Source organism: Orcinus orca, chromosome 9, assembly GCF_937001465.1.
Source record: "Orcinus orca chromosome 9, mOrcOrc1.1, whole genome shotgun sequence".
NCBI classification, from domain to species: Eukaryota; Metazoa; Chordata; class Mammalia; order Artiodactyla; family Delphinidae; genus Orcinus; species Orcinus orca.
Genome location: NC_064567.1, coordinates 95,521,790 through 95,541,159, shown reverse-complemented (window position 1 = coordinate 95,541,159; position 19,370 = coordinate 95,521,790). Strand labels below are relative to the sequence as shown.

General features: G+C 43.7%; 1 protein-coding gene across 1 annotated transcript in view; it reads right to left on the bottom strand.

The window, feature by feature from the left end:
• Positions 1–19,370, bottom strand: part of HECW1 (HECT, C2 and WW domain containing E3 ubiquitin protein ligase 1) — a 325,634-nt gene that overhangs the window by 96,094 nt on the left and 210,170 nt on the right. The window contains exons 10-13 of the mRNA XM_049714658.1: positions 16,030–16,131; positions 10,962–11,112; positions 3,089–3,231; positions 902–1,023 (exon numbers count right to left, since the gene is read on the bottom strand). Of these exons, the coding sequence (XP_049570615.1) occupies positions 902–1,023; positions 3,089–3,231; positions 10,962–11,112; positions 16,030–16,131 (518 nt within the window). The remainder of the gene's footprint in view (positions 1–901; positions 1,024–3,088; positions 3,232–10,961; positions 11,113–16,029; positions 16,132–19,370) is intronic.

Genomic DNA, 19,370 nt, shown 5'->3' with positions numbered 1-19,370 from the left:
CTCATCTCTCCACGCCCTCTTCCCAGATCTGCCTGTCGCCACACTCCAGGCTCACTGGACCCAGCCCCAGGCTGAGTCCTTCCTCCTGCAGCCTGGAACCTCTGCCCCTCCCACTTTCAACCTTCAGGACTGAATTCAGCGGTCACCTCTTCAGGACCACTCCCTGTGTTTCCTGAGCATCTTGTTCCTCCCTGAGGTCAGGCACTGTCCTGTCACGTTAGACACATCTCTGCACGTCTGTTGCTCCACAAAATGAGGAGCTTCTGCTCAGCAGGTGTCACCCTAATCCGTCTTTATGACTCCAGCACTTAGATCTGTGCCTGAACTGCAGGAAACATTTGTTGAATGAGAAGAGTAATGACTATAGTAATATAATGTCATTGCTTCCTCGACAATACCAAAAAAAAAAAAAAAAAAAAAGAAATGAAAAAAACTACATATGTAAAAATCACATCAAATTTACCTTAAGCATGTTACTTGCAAAACTATTTACAGGAAAAGGAAACCTAGTTATTTATCTATTCTAAAATTTCTTTAATGAAAGTGATTTTATAAAATGATTCAGGCTGAAGGGAATCCGTCAACTTCATAATTGTGTTCCTTAAAAATTTTAACAATAATAAAAACACATCTTTGTTTCCAAATCACTTTCACTGCTATTAACACATCTGAACCTAACAAAAACCCACAGAAGTTACAGCATTTCCAAATCTAGCTTTTCTCCTTTTTGGGAGACTCACAGAGAGCAAAAAAGAGCCATCTTTTTTCTTTTCTCTCTTTTTTTTTTTCTTGCCTTAGTTAAAATGCTATCCTCTTTAATCTATCCAATGACTTTGCAAAGTTGTGTTTCGGGTCTTGCTGGAAGCCAGGCCAGGCCCCTTCTGTGTGTGGGAACACTCACGTAATTGGCGTGCAGTACAGTGAAGAACTCGGGGTTGGTGATGAACTTGACAGCCGGGGACTGTAGCAGCAAGGTGATTTTTTGTGAGTTCACTGGAGAAAGTGACCCATCTCTCCTCAGATCTGGAAAAAGTGAAGCAAAGCAATGAAAGGCACTGGGAAAAGATCGTTTCAAATAGAGGACTTCTCTCTTGTGGCACCAGCAGCCCACAAGGTTCACCTGCACAGCTGGAGAGGACTGTTGTTTTGAATAGAGATCTGACCAGCTGTCGCAGTGATAGGGCCAGGTGTTCTATCACTCGGTGTCTGTCAGTTAAGAATCATTATTTCCTAGGAGTGTTCCTGTACAACGTCAGTTAGGATCAAGTCCTTGAATACCTCATCCCTTTTATCCCAATGACTTTTTTCTTACTTTCTTTATAAGTTGCTCACCATAGCTATGAGAATTTGTTTGCAGAAAGGACCACAATTCTTCCCCCCGCCGCATCCCCATTGGTATGGAACTTTGCAACCCTGTTGAATCGAGCTGGCCTTGTGCCTTGCTTTAACCAACAGAATTTGCCAGAGGTTCTGAGCGGCCTGTGGGTCCCCACTTTCTCTCCCTCAACACGAGAACAGTCTGTGCAAGATGAAAAGCCATGGGGAGTGGGGACAAGCCGCCCCGGCTGAGGCCACATCAGGCCAGCCAGCTTGCAGCCAATGCCACAGCTGACCAAGGATGCAGGTGTGAGCCCAGTGGCCTGAGGAACCACCCGGCAGGGCTCAGCTCAAGTTGCCCACCTGCAGGATTGAGGGCTAAATGCATGGCTGTGAACGTAAGCTTTGGATGGCTTGTTATACGGCAAATGCCACCGGATCCAATACCAAACCCAGAAAGAAATTTTCTTTTCCTTTTTCCTCGTGTTTCTAATTACTCCATCACTTTACTACATCTCTCTCAGAGATTAATAGAAATTAATAATAGAAATACATAAACTAGTCAGTTTAGTTAGTATATCTGATAAAATGAATAGAATGGAGGCAATTAAAATAGTTGGTGGAACTGTGTACACACATATTTAAAAGAGGGCGTGAAAACGTCCACTCTTCTGCTTTTGCAGAGAGAGCTGAGACCTGGCAGTACAGGAAGCACATGGCTGTTTGCTCCAAATGTTCTAGAGCCGTCAATCTGCCATCATTTACCCAGTTCAAAAAGAAACTGGATTATTAGGATGTTACAGTAATAATCTTATGCTATTACAGGTATAAAAAGCAGAAGCCAATCTCTTCAGAGAAAACAATCTTATGGTTACCAAAGGGGAAAGGAAGGGAGGGGATAAATTAGGAATTTGGGGATTAACAGATACACACCACTATATATAAAATAGATAACCAACAAGGACCTACTGTATAGCACAGAGAACTATATACAATATCTTGTAATAGCCTATAATGAAAAAGAGTCTGAAAAAGTGTATGTATAACCGAATCCGTTTGCTGTACACCTGAAACTAACACAACATTGTAAATCAACTCTACTCCAATTAAAAAAAAGAAGAAGTCAATCTCTTAACGCCTTTTGAATATTCTCGTCTGAGTTCCACTCAGTCAGATTCAAAGAAATGAACACCAGACCCCCCTAGTGGATGCTGATGGTATTTGCTAAAAAATGCTCCCAGGCGGCCATGTATAATCGTAAGCCTGCCGGTTCTCTTTACTCCCAGGTTCCTCCCTCAGCGGGGATTGTATTTTATTCTTTAAAAAAATTTTTGTTTTTTTTTTTACTATTTCCTATTTTTTAAAAAAACATCTTTATCGGAGCATAATAGCTTCACAATGTTGTGCTCGTTTCTGCTGTGTATTTTATTCTAAATGCAAACAAGTCTTCCTATTGTTGTCATGTGGCTCCTTGGAAGCAGACCATGAATTCTTATCGTATGTTTTATTTATAAGTGGAAAACAACCTTAGGACACCAACAAATAAATTTACTTAATAAGAAATGATTAAGCCACCGAAACCAAAAATTGCCTTGATGCACAGGTGCAAGGTCTCTTCACTGTGAATCCACTTTCCCTTTACGTTCCTGGTGGGAAACTTCTGTCTGCTTTACCCTGCTGGTGCCAAGCCCCTTTCTCCCGCTGGCCCTCGTCCACGCCCCGCTTTCCTTACCCCATCCGCATCCCAGGAGTCTGGGCCCATCCTGCATACCTATGCTCGACTGAGAAGTTTCAGCCTCTGAATCACTCCCGCCACCTCCTCCGTTGCCTCCTGCTGGGACCTGCTCACAACTTTGGCTGCCAGAATCTTCTTCAGGCCTCTCTGTAGCAATGGTTCGCTGAATATTTTGGTACCTTTGTGTCAGAAAGTGCAAAGACGGGAGTTAACTTTGGTTTGGTGGCTCGTGGAGGGGCTGATGCTCTGAATCAGATAAGTGGGGAAATCAGTAAAGGATTGTCCTGGAGGTCAAAAAAGTCAGGAAAGAAATGCTCAAAATCCCCACAAGATACCCAAGACAATTAACACTCCAAGTATCTCTCGATGATTTGATTTCTTTTTGTTTTGTAAGCTGTGATGAGTTTCAAGTATGGTGACTTCAAAAAAAATCACCCTGCATTAAATGAAATTAGGCTAAATCTAAAATAATGGTATGGGAAGGAACTTAAAATATTACAACTAAGATATCAAAGCACCTCTCCCTGATGGTGATAAGTCTACAAACTAAAATAAAAGTTCTACTCACTTGTTTTTATTTAACAGGTAACTGACAGGACTGGCAAGGGGTGTGCAAAGGTTACACGCTAAAAACACACTGGCAGACAAATAAATGCTTTCTGCTTCTTTGAAGGCCCCTTTGACTTTTCTTTCCAAGTTGGGGAATCAGTCAGTCAGTTGGCCAGTCAGTTGCCTAACCAGGTGCTTACTAAATATTTACTGACTTTTCCAGTGTGTCTGGCTCTGCGCTGGACTTCCAGACCAAAGAGAAGACTGGAATGCGATCTCGCCCTCTGAACCCTCACGGTCAGGAGGGTTCAGAACAAAGAGGGGAAATGCACATAAACCGTGACTCTAGTGAGGTGAACAAGCTGCCCTAGGTGTGTAAGAGGTGTGGACACAGACGAGGAAACACCCAAGGCACATGCGTCCTGAAGTCAGAGTATGACGTGTCGGGGAGCTTGTAGGGAAGGTACACGGAGGAAATGACATGTGCAAAAGGCTTCAGCTGGGAGAACTCCGAGAAGGTTGGTGGTGGCGTCAGGATGTGTGGGCCTCGGGCAGTGCCAGGGAACCAGCAGGGGCGGCAGGGAGCGCCTAGCAGGTGGCCAGCGGCGGCTGGAATGTTTTTCTCTAGGCCCAGGTCCTCCAACTTGAGCTGCATCAGGATCACCTACAGGGCCTGTGAAAACACAGGCTCCATCCCCAGGGTCTCTCTGATTCAGCAGGTCCAGGGATGGGGTGGGGGAGGCAAGAATGTGCATTTCTGACTAGTTCCCAGGTGATGCAGTTTCTGCTGCTGGTCCGGGGACCAACTCTGAGAACCGTCACTGCAGGGGCTGAGCAGCTGCTGGAAGAGAGAGGCAGGTCCAGTTCTACAAGGACCCCCACCTGTGTGGAGGGTGCGGGAGGAGAAGACCCTGGAGTCGGGGAGAGCAGCTGAGAACGACTGCATCGCTCCAGGCTGGAGATGCAGAAGCCTGGAACCAGGTAGGGGTGGTGGAAAAAGCTGGTGTCTAAGGATGCTGCTGGGGGCGGGGGACACCCACATTCTGTAGGGATACTAAGATCACCTATATCTGCCCACAAAACACTCACAGAAATTTCCTAAACCTCCCTGCCTAATTCACATTGTGTTTTGTAGGCAGGTGTCCAGCTGTCTTGTTCCTTTTTGCTCTGCTCTGCTTCCTTCACTCTTTGTAGCCCCTCTTCCTCCTAGCTAAATGACCTTGACTTTGCCTGCTGTCTCTCGGCCCCACCAGGGCACAGGACAGGAATTCCGCTTCCCTTTTCTTCTCGGCACAGCAGGAATGAGGGAAGCGGTCAGACTGACGAGATCTTTAGTGGCAGAGTTTGTAATAACTTTACATGTAGACTCAGCAGAATTTGGGACCTGACTGGGTATGGAGGTTGGAGAAGACAGAGGAGACAACTGTGAAGTTCGAGGCGCCCACTTAGAGCAGGTGGGTGGAGATGCCGGTACTGATGAAGCCCATGTAGGATGGGCAGGTTGGTGGGAAGATTTTAGTGTGGATTTGGACATGTTGACCTGGAGGTCCTTGAGGTCATACAAGTGACAATAGCCAGGGGAGCGTTGCCGTATGGGTCTTGCGCTCAGAGAAGTGAAGTGGGAGTGGAGGAAGAGGCGTGAAGAGGAGGGAACCGCCAGGGAGCAGCGAGTAGCCAGGTCGCCATGTGCAATCCAAGGTGGGGGCATGGGGAACGTATTATTACACGGACAAGGTCTTCCATGGCAGGGATTCTGAAGGCTAGTGACCTCTCCTTGACCTTTAGAGAGGAGTTTTGGGGACTTCCCTGGCGGTCCAGTGGTTAGGACTCCACGCGTCCACTTCAGGGGGCACAGGTTCGATCCCTGGTCGGGGAACTAAGATCCTACATGCCACCCGGCCAAAAAAATAATAATAATAAATAAATAAAAAATAAAGAGGAGTTTTGTTCTCAAGTGTGGTCTCCAGACCACTTGCCAGAGAATCAACTGGGTGATTATTATAATTACAGAAATTGGGGCAAAATTGAAATCTGCAGTTCTAACAAGTTCTTCAGGTGGTATTATCTACATCTAGGTTTGAGGCTCTCTGGTGCGGGGCTTTCTTTAAGTTTTATTTTATATAAAGAGACTCAGCCACTCGCTCCTGCCACCTGGCGGAAGATGGCTCTGCCTGCAGCACTTACTGGGAGGCATTCCTGAGAAGGCCTCTTATGAGAAAATGCGGAAGGGGTAGGAATGAGCAAGGAATCGGAGAGAGAAACGCTTGCTTTTATTTACCCCTCCACACGCCTGTGGCAGGGAGGCTGTGGGGAAGGTGCAGGCTGTCTGTCTGTGATGTTCTTTTTGCTGGAACTCAAGTAATGCAGCCACACGTGGGGTACTCAGTGGGCCGGTGAGAAACCACCTAAGCTTGGGACCTTGACCTGGGAGAGGAAGGGGGACTGCCAAAGACCAAGGAAGCTGCTGTTGGAGGATCTCCTAAGTGGCTCAAGGCAGGCTGCATTTTCCAAAAGTGGCTCAACGATATTTTCAGTCCACAGCTTCTTCCAGAACCTGACTACTCTCCTACTAAGAGGCAGAATCAATGTCCCCTCCCCTTGAACCTGGGAAGGTCCTGTGGCTACCTGGACTAACAGACAATAATGAAAGCGACAGCCTGTGATGGAACACAGAGGCCATGCTGTGAGGAAGCCCAGGCGACATGGAAAGTCCACGTGGAAGTGCTCGGGTTGACAATCACAGCTGAGATCCCAGCCGACAGCTGGCATCAGCCTCCAGATACGCGAGCCTCCAGCCCAGCCACCCTCTGACTGCAACCATGAGGTACCCAGAGAAGGGCCTCAGTCAACCATGAAGAACCATGAGAGAGGATGATACTCATGAGGATAATGGTGATAATAATCAGTTACTGTTGTTTTAAGTCACCAAGTCTGGGGTGCTTTGTTACTCAGCAACAGATGCCTGGAAAGGGCTTAGACAAACCTCACATTGTAGCCTCTCTTTTACTTCCCAAATTGCAGTGATCACTGAAGAGAATTTTAACGAGGAAATATTTTATTTTTATTTTAATTTTATTCGATGGAAATGTCAGCAGTTTCACGAACTGCTTCACATGTCCTCAGTTGCACCTGGTTTATCTCACGCCTTACTAAGTCAACAGCCTCAAATCCCAGGTGCCAGACCCAACCCCTGGCCTTTGCTGAAGTCAGGACAGTCTTGGGGAAGCAGGACACACAGCAGTTGGTGGAGGATCACCCAGCAAGGGCAGGGCTGCAGCCTCAGAGGCTCTCTTTGTTCTAAAGATGAGAGAGGGGGTCAGAGAGTTGGTTCTCTTCTATCTCATCAAAAATTATCCTTCAGGGGCTTCCCTGGTGGCGCAGTGGTTGAGAATCCGCCTGCCAGTGCAGGGGACATGGGTTCGAGCCCTGGTCCGGGAAGATCCCACATGCCGCGGAGCAACTAGGCCCGTGAGCCACAACTACTGAGCCTGTGCGTCTGGAGCCTGTGCTCCGCAACAAGAGAGGCCGCGACAGTGAGAGGCCCGCGCACCGCGATGAAGAGTGGCCCCCGCTCGCCGCAACTGGAGAAAGCCCTCACACAGAAACGAAGACCCAACACAGCCAAAAATAAATAAATAAATAAAATTAAAAAAATATATATATCCTTCAATGTCCCCCCTCACACTTTATTTTTTTGCAGAAAAAGGTTAAATATTTATATTATATAGGGTTTATGGAAATTGGTAAGGAAGGCAGCTGGAATGTCTAATTTGCAAAGGGACACACAGAGGAACACACACAAAACCGAACCGGAAATAAAGAAACCTTCCAAAACCAAACCGAACTGAACCAAACCAAACCGAAACCAAACGAACAAAGCCCATAGGAGCAGACGATTCTCACGGGAGGAGCTAAAATTGGGAAAAGAAAAGCTCATGGAAACAGAAGTGTGGATTTGGACATGTTGCTGCTACACTTCCCTCCAAGAAGTGAAATGTAAGAAGCACCAGAAAACACGAGGAGAATCACTTAAGTCAGCAAAAACCCACCAAAAGATGAGACGGAAGGCAAGGTATTGCTGCTAGCAAAGTAAACCCGTAGAAACACACTTTAGGAAACCTTTAAGCATTGATATCAAATACCAAAACCACGCAGATCTCTCTTGGCCTGCTCTTTTGGGAATATAACCCTAAAGAAACACTCTAAGGCAATCTTAATATTTTACACACACTTGGGCCTCATCCGAAAGAGTGATTAAAAGCAGTAAGTGAAACATCCAACAATACGTCAGATTAACTAAATTACACCTGTTCATTGGCGTGCCATCGTTTAAGTGATCATCTTAAGACCATGCAGCAATATGAAAATGCTTATAACGTAGGAAGTGAAAAATGACTATAAAGCTATGTTATCACTAGAGCCGTATAAGGACTGTGCATATGAAATTTGAAGACAGTTAATTTTTTTAAAAAAGCTAATCCTTCGGGCAGTAGGATTATAAGTCTTTTTTTTTTCGCTTATTTAAAACTTGCATTTCTCAACAGTATAATAATTTTATCCAAACAAGTAAAACATCAAACTTGAGTTGATGATTTAAAATGAGATTATGTATTTATATTTTCGGTTTCCTCAATAAATATTTGCGAAGAAGGTAGAGTTAGTTCGTTCAGGATCTTTTGAACGTGTAGGAATGAACTCGGGAAATGGTCTTGTACTGAGTCCTGGTAAACTCTGGCCCCATCCAGGCACCGGGACGAGGGACACAGAAGAATGAGAAAGAAGGGAAGGACAGCTACCAGCGGCAGGCATGATGGGCCATCAGTCATGGGGCTGCAGAGGAGGTGGCCACTGGCTCTGTGCGGAGAGCTCTGGGGAGGTTCCAGGGACCATGTGACATTCGGGGTAGGCTTTTGCAGGATGGAGATGAGTGCCCGGTGGAAGGCACGCAATGAGGGACTTCCTGCAGTGGAAGCGTGTGGCAAAGCCACAAAGGCCACTTAGGGGGTGGCCGAGGGAGTGTGGTCACCGCACACTACGTTGTCCACTCCGCATTTTGCAGTGTGCATCTCCTTGCACAAACACATTTGTCTTTCACAATCACCCTGTCAGGAGTCAAGAGAAACTCCTTCTTGCCACACTGAGAAATATTTCCATCTTGCTGTGAGAAGGTGATGAGTGTAAATTTCTCCTGCTAAGCAAACACATGCCCCCCTGTGTGTGATCACATCTGCGATGGATAAAGGACTGACAGTATACCTTCTGTGGCTGCCATTATCAGGCCAAATCACTGGAAAACTTTAAATGCTTGAAAGCAATAGGTTAAAATAAGCATTGAAGAGCCTGAATACTTACCTGAAGGTTATCTGACCTTCCCTAGGTAGGATTTTTCACAAGAAATAAGCACTTTCTCAAATCACTCAGTTCCTTTTCTTTTTATCTGTCCACATGGATGCAGCAAATACAACTTGCTATTCAGCAAAGTCTGGTCTCTCTCAGCATGTTCAGCTCCACTGGAGGGCACAGGGGTTTACACATCAAAGCCTGTACACTTCGCTAGAGGCCTGGTTCAGGATAGATTTGGCTTCTTTTTTTTTTTTTTTTTTGCGGTATGCGGGCCTCTCACTGTTGTGGCCTCTCCCGTTGCGGAGCACAGGCTCCGGACGCGCAGGCTCAGCGGCCATGGCTCACGGGCCCAGCCGCTCCGCGGCATGTGGGATCTTCCCAGACCAGGGCACGAACCCGTGTCCCCTGCGTCGGCAGGCGGACTCTCAACCACTGCGCCACCAGGGAAGCCCTGGCCTCATTTTTATATTATACAACCTGAACATCGTGAACGAACTTCCAAGGATTTTTATGTCACAGGTCAAGGTGTTTACTTCTGCTTCTGGTTTACTGTTTTGTTTTAGTGTTCAAACTACACCTCTTGTAGATATAGACTGATGCTGCTCTCCGTGTTTCTTAGTCTGGTAAATTATTTCAGCTTATCTGTCTGGCAAGACAGACCCTGAGGCTATTTCTGCCTATGGCATCTGAACACAGTCTCTATGTAAAATGAGCTTGCTGTGTCCTTTGCATTTTTAGTTGTAGGAGTCTTGTTGCAATCACCATGAAAGGACACTCCCAAGGATTTTGGTGCATTTATATTTAATATGTTCTTCCTTGTAATATGCTTTCTTTCTGTGGGAATGACTAGAGAAGTACACTGCCAATAAAAACCCGTTATGGTTCTTATTAATGACCGAAACACTCAGGTACTGATGGAGAGAAATGGAAAGCAAATGTCTTCCAAATGCTCAAGCAATAGAAGAACCCCTGGTGATTTTCACCTAAAGCATCCTTCTCTCTCTACAACAACAGTAAGCAGAAGTTCAATGTTTTGTTTCTGTGCAATTTTAATAGGACTGAATTGTCTACTTTTTTTTTTTTCTGGAGGCTACAGTTAACTTTCAAAAGATATTTGTTATCAATAGCTGTGTCCCCCAAACCCAGTTAGTTATTCTTTTTAGTCCCTCTCCACCTTTTTCCTTTATTTTACACTAGCAAGACATCATGTGGATACAAACGAAGTTGGGCCTGCAGTCTGCATTCCTGGCTACTAAAAGTATCCAAAAGCCACTGCCCTGGTCTTAAAGAAGCAAGATATTGGGTATGATGCTCATACTAGCTTATGGCATGGGAGAGGTGCTGTTTAGGGTTTCATTTGCATGTTGAAAACAAAATGACATCTTTACATACTAAAAACTAGTAAGGGGTCTAGTTTTTAGACAAAACAATCCTCAAAAAGTATCTTTAAATGTTTCTCTTTCTATGATGAAAGCTTTTTAAGAATGTATATTTCTGAGTATATAGCAATTCTGGGACCAGGGTAGGCATGAATATAGAGATATATGAGGCAGCTTTTTCTCCAGGCAGCTTTTAGTATTCTGTTGAACCTATCCTTGGAATGTTTTCAAACTGTTTGGGTTCTGGACCTGTTTGAGAATCTTATGACAGACATGTATGAGTCTGGTAGATAAATGTGCATCCGTGTATAATTTTGCATGTAGTTTCTGGACGGTTCCTGGAACACTGACACCCTCAGTGAACACCTGGGTGGGGGGTGGTCCATGGGCCCTTGGCCAAGAACACCTGTGTTCGAGCCCGGGCCGTCAAGAGGATTCCCTGTCTTTAAGTGACACTTAGGCTTAGCTTGTCTCCTCAGCAAATTTTAAATCTAGCTTTCCAGGTACTAACTACGAATGGGTTAATTACTTTGCAGTTTCCTCATACAATCTGAGCAGGAAAGTACAAAAGGGGGTTTCTTTAGCTGCCCTTCTCCTTTCACCGCTTTACAGGGGCTCACCGCACGCTGATCACCCACCGCCTGTTGAGCTGCTCCATCTGCTGGATGGACCCGGATCTCCGCATCCCGTCGGGGGTGGCTGCGGATGTGGGACGCTGCCAGGTGGTCGTGCGGTTCACGTGGTCCACATAAAAGACCCGCCCGTGGCTGTCAATGCGAGCTTCCCAGTCTAGCGCATGACGAAAAGGCAAAAAGAAAAATCCAGGACAAACTACGGATCCATGTGAAACACACACCACTTCCAGGTCTTTTGCAGTTAGAACTCACCACGGGTGACTTGCTGAAGACCAAGCACTGCCCAGAGCACCTGGGTGACCTCTGAGGCATTGGCATGGAGTTGGCATGCCAGGAAAGAGCCCATGGGACTCAGATGCTCTGCTGGGCCATCTTAAACAGTAACTGGGGATACTCAAGTATGACCTGTGTTAAAATTCTAACAATTTCTAAAGAGAAAATGGAATGTTTATTTCCTTCTTTAAAAAATTCCATTTGCCAATTTTCTTGGCTACTCAAATGACAGCTGGAAGACTGGGAATGTCCTCCTCCGGTGACAGCTGACACTCTAATGCTGGAAGAATCCTTTCTTTGCTGAATCTGATGGAGGATGGCTGCTCAGAAGGGAATAATGGCCCTCAAATTAAAACCAGGTTGGACTACAGTTCTCAAATGCACTGTATGTACATGCAGCTTCATATAACCTCTATCTACTACTTAGCAGCCTTAATTGATTGCCATTCCTCTTGAGAGAAAGAATGGACACATTCAATCCTTAGAGTTGTGAATTCACAGTGTATGTTCAACCCACCTGTGGCTGCCAAATATCTCTCGACCAAAACAAAGCCAATCACGACTATTAACTAGCTTTGGAGTATCTCTTTGTTGATAAATAACTATCCCAAACAGTAGAGGGAGCCCAAGATAAAGCTAAATTCCTTTCCTTCTCAAATTTAAGCACAGCAACAAACTAAAAGGTGGAAGCATAGATGATACAGTCCATGATAAATGTAGGAGCTGGGCTGGGGTGATAGGATGAAAAAGTGCTCAAAACTGAGAGAGCTGGAAGTCATACGTACACACCTGAGCTAAAAAAAGATGAGCAATGTCTGCTGTACAGAGATGCGCAAAGCTTTTAGGTTCCACGTGTAAAACTGTGGTGGAAATAACAGCTTCATGATAAAGTTATGCTGAAAACTACGTTAGACTAAAGAAGAAAAAGCAAAAATGACTGCAAATGAGGAAAACCATTCAGGCTTTTAAGTGAGAAAAGCCATAGCTTTTGGGAGTAGGTCAGATGTTTAACAATTCTATTGAAAAAGTATCATTCAGGTAATGACATAGCAACTCCCAATTGTTTTTAAAATGAAAACCTCAATATATTTGGTATAGTTATGGTTTGATATGTGTGTGGTTCAAGCTGTTTGAGAACATGATGGCTTATGTCTGACATTTACCTGAGGGATTGCCAAATAATGCCCAAGGAAAACTAAAACTACCAGAAAACACCAAATTCAACTTATAAGACAAATTGAAGAAAAAAAAATGTGGTCAGATTGTATAAATATATTCTAGAAGGTTGTGATTAAAATTGACTACTAGATGATCCAGTTGTCAACTGTTTGTTGTAAATGTTAATTAGCTCATTGATGAAATTGTATATTTGTGTAACTACTAGGTAATTAATCTCGAGCCAAACATTAAAAAATTTCAGTGATTTCCAAACTAGCAGAAACTGGGTATTTTTTTTTTCTTGAACCCAACGTGACTGTCATCCAACAAAGAATGAGCGTTAATCTTTGAAGAGTATCGTGTTACTCAATTCAGTTGAACAAACTCCTCCTTGTACTATGAACTAGAGACCATGCCAGGTCCTGAGGACACATTGCTGACTAACACACATCCCTGCCCTCCAGGTGCCCACAGTAAAGGAAGGATTCCTTCAAAGACAAGCCTCCAGTCTCATAGATTCTCCAAGGAAAATAACTCAAGTATGGTGCAGCGATAATAATAATTTCTATGAGTTTCAACATTTCCAAGCCACTCACGGAAAAGAATGGCAAGCCAGACAGTTAGGCCCTCTTGTCAATACATTAACTACCTGGAAGGCAGAGTGCTAATTAAACTCTTATAAATAATCAGAAAATAATCGCTAAGCGCAATTAGAGATTATAAGTGTGTTTTCTGGGTTGCTTTGTAAAGAATTTGCTTTCACATACTGTATAAACAGTATCGCATAAAGAAAACAGGTTCCGAATGGAACTTCAGTCCTCAGCATGTCCGATGCACTTGGCCCTGTGATGCCAAAACAGACTCCTGAAGATGATACCTTTACGGATGACCTTGGGACTGTTAGAGTCATTCATGTGTGTCCATTCATCTGTGGTTGGGGAGCCTTGTCAGATATTAAACTATATATTTTCCATGAAGTCTAAGAACAATGTAGAGCCTAATAATGAATCCTATTTTAATTACTATACCAAGAAAAGCCTGTAAATTTGTACTTTTACATTAACAAGTGCAATACCATGTTTGTAGTTTAGACCTTTATCTTGAACTTCAGTTGCACCTCACTGTCTTCTCAACACTGATACCTGGATGACATCTCAAATATAACAAGATCAAAACCAAGCTTCAGCTCATTCCCACCCAAACCTGCTCTATCTGCAGCCTTCTCTTCCTTTCTCAGTTAAAGGAAGCTCCATCCTTCCAGGTTAAAACTCTTGAGGCCATTCTTGACCCTTCTCTGTATCTCACACACCACATCCAATCTTTCAGCAAATCTACCCACAAAATATCTGGCCAGGATCTGACCACTTCTCACCCCGTCCTCTGCTCCCCGCCAGCTCAAGCCACCACTGTTTCTCACCTGCAAGAACCTTATTTTGGGTCTCAGGCTTCTATTTTTCCTCCTCACGATTTGATGCCAACACAGAAAACCTTTTAAGTCCTAAGTTAGGCAATGTCACGTCTCTGCTCAAAAACCTACAACGTCCCCCTTTCAGCCACAGTAAAAGCCAAAACCCTTAAGTGGTCTACGAGGCCCTAGGGGATCTGGGCCCCCGATAGACGGACCTCTTCCTGCTGCTTCCTCGCTCCCAAATCTGCTCCATCCAGACACACTAACCTTCTTGCTGTTTCTCAAACCCACCAGGCAGGCCTCTCTGTTTGCTCAGAAAGCTCTTCTTCCCCAATACTTGGGTGGATAACCTTCTTAACACTTCTAAGTCTAGCTTCAAATGTTGCCTTGTCAGCGAAGTGTACCCGACCACCCTATTTAAAATGGCAAACCAGCCACCACCACATGCTCCAGATTCCCCTTACCCTGCTCTGCTTTTGTTTTCCCACAGCACTTAAGACCATCTAATGTGCTGCACTATTTCTTCATTTATTCTTTTTACTGTTTATTATCTGTCTCTACCAGCCTAGACTGTAAGCTCCTTGAGGGCAGGGATCTTTGCCTTTTTTGCTTGCATAGAGTAAGCATTCAATAAATACTTATTCAATGAATAACTATCTGATGAAGTCATCCATGTACTATGTGAGATTAAGAAAATTCAGTTGTTAGCTTCACTACCAACTTTTCTAATATTTTTCAGTGTCACATGGACAGAAAATTGAAACCTATCTGGAAGAAATTTGTTTCATTATCAAAAGCAGCTTATATAAAGCAATTCTTTAAAACAGAATATATTATATTCAATTATCTATAATATCTGTATGTATAAATAGTTATTACTCTTGCATGGATTGAGGGTCGATTCATGTACACACCCACTGATAGGTTTTTCTGTTGTGGGGAAAATGTTCCTTTCTTGGAGAGAACATGCTATAGGTATTTTTCTAAGTAGGAAGTACCTTCAGTGACACTGAAATTTTACTATTCATTTATGGATTATCCATAAATCAATGTATAAAGAAAGAAATCAGGGATCAAAAGTTAAAGAACATAATGTTTGTCTTGGTCTCTCCAAACAAATGCGGTATTCCTTTAAGTTATTCTACATATTAAAGACACTGTTTATCACTGATAAATTACAATTGAAAAGAAGAATGGCGTAAATGTAAAATATATCACATTGCCAAGAATAGATGAATTAAGGAATAAACCTTTCTTCTTTCAAAACTGTAACGGCTTAATGTAAGCACAGGCAAAAGAATGGAAAGAAACACTGATTCTTTGCATCCTGGAAAGATCTTGCAGTTGTAAAATTTATCAAATTTTAAAGGTTATCTTTGCTTGAAAAATGAGCCCAAGCCAAAACAGGGATGTTCTAGAATTCACGAACATATCTGATGCTAAGTGAATATTTAATGTCTGGGGTGTCACTTCCTTCTTACAAATGTTACATATAAGGGAATGTTATAAGGGTAAATTACACTGGAATGATATCTAGAGACTATCTAGTCCAAATCTAGCATTTAGCAGATGAGAAAATTAAAGCTTTGCTTTACAACTAAGAAAACTGAGTCACTGAGATTCATTTTCCCAAGGTCAAATGACCAGTTAGATAATTATCAATTACACATTACGGTTACCAGGAGAATGTGCTATTGAATTCTATCCCTAAAGATGATATTTTGCCTGGAAACCTCTAAGAACTACAGAAAAAATTTGAGGCTGTCACCTACTGGTGCAAATTAGAGTAAGGAAAATGCAAGTTCATGGGTCCTGATGGGTTGAAATGTTTTATTACGTGGAGATGCTTGAACCATAAAAGGTCCCATGGAGAACAACAGGATTATTCCATCTTGAACTGCAAACTTTTAAATATAATACAGTAAAATTTGCGAACTAAGGGTCATGAACAGTTTGCAAGGCCTAGTCAAGTCTTGTAAAGAAATGCTCTCCATTTCAGAAGTTGAAGGGTGCTGAAAATACTGGGTTTTCTCATTAAGATCACATCCTGAAACCATACGAGAAAAAACCAACCAACCGAGCAATTTCTATGGTAGGAGCCATATTGGTTTTCGATCACAGTGTGAGATATGGAGTGGAGGAAGAGTTTGGATGTTTATATACAAAGTTCATACCGACCTGCTTACACTTGATGGGAAGTTATGAACATAGATTTTCAAAACTAAAGCTTACTTGGTGGAAGAGGCTCATCGATTGTTGGGTAGTGATGATGTTCAGGCCTCAAGGAAGGAAGCTGGCTTACTGGCTGGGAATTATGGAGTATAGGACATTCACCTACGGACAAGATAGTCGAGACATTCAGATTCATTCATTGCCATGGCAACGTCAGCAAAAAAGCACGACTGTAAAACAAACTACTGCAAGAAAAAACCCCAAAGAGCGGGCAATTGGGGAGATTGGGATTGACATATATACGCTAATATGTATAAAATGGATAACCAATGAGAACCTGCTGTATAAAAAAATAAATAAAATTCAAAAAAAAAAGAGTAGGCAATTGATTTTTTTCTGTGTCAGTTTGCTACATACAGAGTCATTCATGAGCCAGTGAACAGAGGGAACTATATTTTTTAAGAAACTCGAAAAAAACCAGCCAAACACTCCATGGCTGTGATCTGTACCGCAACAGACCAGTAGGTAGGATTGGGCTCTGATGCTGTAACCACCTGGATTTTCTTGAGGGGAAGGTGGCATCAGAAAGGGACACAAAAGAAAATGAGCAGAGCCTGAGTTTAGCCCAGGAAAAGAAACAGGCCTTTTGGAGGGAAGGGCAGCATTTATAAGGTCTCATAAAAGTTCAAGGGGTCTGTGCAAAATGACAGCTCCTTGTTTGGATAGGTTTCATTGGAGGGCTACCCAGAGGCCATCTTTCAGAGATTTTGTGTTTGGAATGAAACTCTTAGCTGGTGCCTTTCTGAGATGGGGTTAAGGAACTAGTGGGCCAGGAAGGTAACTTCTTGTAGTATGGAAGCTAGGGGCTGGGGTACAGAGCCACGGAGCTATGGCATCTTGTGATTGGTCCAGATTATTCTGAGGAAGCATCTGATAAGCCAGGGTGTTCTGGAAGAAGACAAGAGACGAAGGAAGTAGATAAGAGGCGGGAAGACCGAGACAGGAAAACTCGAAACACAGAAGTGGGATAGACGGAAGAAGAAAGACAGACATGGAGAAATTTTAGAAATAAACATATTCACAGAATGCGCACCCTCAGTTATAACAGACACAGCTAACAGTGCTCTCAGGCAGCCTTATGATGAACCGATCAATGTTGTACAATGCAGCTCCTATTTCATGATGTCCTCTGGCCATGTGCATGGAAGGCCTACAGCACCAGCTGTTTGGGTCACATAATCAGAGACAATTGCTCTTGATCTCTGGGGAGCTAGAAGGGCCCAGGCCACGAGACAGCTCTCAGACTGGTAACCCCCCACTAACACCGCCTTGGATTTCTCACAGTAGCCCCTGTTGGCCAGAGGACAAAGGTCAGGCCTTTTCCTTCCTCTGCCCTCCACGGCTCATGCAAATACCAAGTGTTCCATTATTCCTTGGTCCAAAAAGAGAGAAACTGTGAAAAACAGTGGTTAAGATCTTCGTGGGATCTCAAATTTCAAAAATACTCCCCAGAATGTCCACACATGGAAAGGATGTTTATTTCTTCTCACTCTAGATCCACAGAACGGATTTAAAAACATAAAGAAATTAGCTAGGAAGGAAGTTAGGTGGATTTAATTTAGCCATTTAATTCCTAGAGCTAACTGGAAAACAAAAACAGGGATGTATTCCGGAACAAAGGGTCCTTTTAAATGTTAAATATGTAACATTATTTCTTGTGCAAACTCTGGTGTGTGACTGAAATTCTTGGGGTCCCTGGAGACTAAGGGCAGTCAAGGAAGGTGCCCTTCCTGCCAGCACATAGCTCCTTGCAAACAGACTCCTGTTTCAAAGCTGGGCTCTGAATTTAGTGGATACCACACTCATGTTTGTCTTTATATATGTTTAGTGTCAGAAACTAAAAAAACAATGGTACAGTTGTTATGTCACCAGCTGCTGCATTTTTAATTTAGTTTCTTAACCAAAAACCACCACAACAAACTTACCTCATCATAATTAATTCAACCAATCAGGTTAATTACTCCTCCAAGCTAGTGGAAACATAATATTGTTGCTTGCTGGAGTTAATGGAGCTGACCCCACCTGCCTGTGAACCCCAAGCAAACGCAATGATGTGACTGAATGGAGCGCACAGAGGAAGCGAGCAATCCTGTTCTGCCAGCGGCCGCGGCTCCACACCATCCCCTTCGCCTCAAACACAAAGCAAGCGTCAGACCCGCTAGACCTTCTGAGAAGGAAACTTATTCTAATTTAAAAGGGAGTCTCGCTGCTCATCCACCTGGAGGAACCCTCACTCAGTGAGGGGCTGGGCGCTTCATACGAATCACCTCATTGAATCTTTCCGATAACCCCTTAGGGTACGTTCTACATTTGCACCCATTTTACACGTGAGGCTTGGAGCAGTTAGGTAACTTGGCTAAGGTGTCATGGCTGGGAAGTGGGGGGGACTGAATATAAACCCAGGGGAGCCTGATGGCAGGGCTGAGCTCATAATCATATTACGTTACTTTTTTCATTTGATCGGCAGGTTTTAAAAAACCATTTTATGTTGAGATTGAAAAAAAAGGTTTTTATGGAAGGAAAAGCAGCAAAAAGTAGATAAAGAAGACATCCTCCACAAGCTGCTACAGACTCGTCTGCGTGGGCATGTACAATGTAGTACATCTACATTGTAGTACACCAATGTAGTAGTACATCTACCTTGGCTAACCTTGGGCAAGAATTTGCAATCTTCAAAGTCACGGTGAGGGGGCAGCAGAGACTCTTACGGGAGAAGAGAGCACACATGCATATAATCAGGCCTATGTGCTTTCTTTGAGCAGGTGCTCTTGGAAACATGGTGGCCAGTAGGGGACAGATCTGCCATGCCGATCCCATTAGCCCCGGGGACGCACTATCAAGGGAGAGAAGAACTGGCTGGAGAATGTCACATGCCAAGGTATGCACAGCTTTCATGAGATCAACAGTCCTTCCCAGGAATCCTCATGTTGCCCTTGGTAACCACCACAGTGAAGCATGTAGGTGCTTCTTAACTTTTTCCGAGTTTACAATCTGCAAAAAATTCAGGAAGCGAGAAATTTCTTTACAAACACAGACTTCCACTATGGCCCTGAAACACTTTCCTGTCCTTTCAGTTAAGGGGATGGCTTCCCCCTGCTGGACTGTTAGGCCCTCAAAGGCACGGGCAGTGTCTTTTTTATGTTGTTGTTAAACATGCTTTTATATCAATGTATACTGAGTCAATTTTCAATTACCCATGTGTGGACTGTCTCCCAACATGGTGGTCAAAGTATACCCATTGGCTACAACGGGTTGACAAACTCCGAATCCAGCCTTGTTTTTGTATGGCTCTGGGCTAAGAACGGTTATTACACTTCTGAAGGTAAAACTGTTTTTAAAAA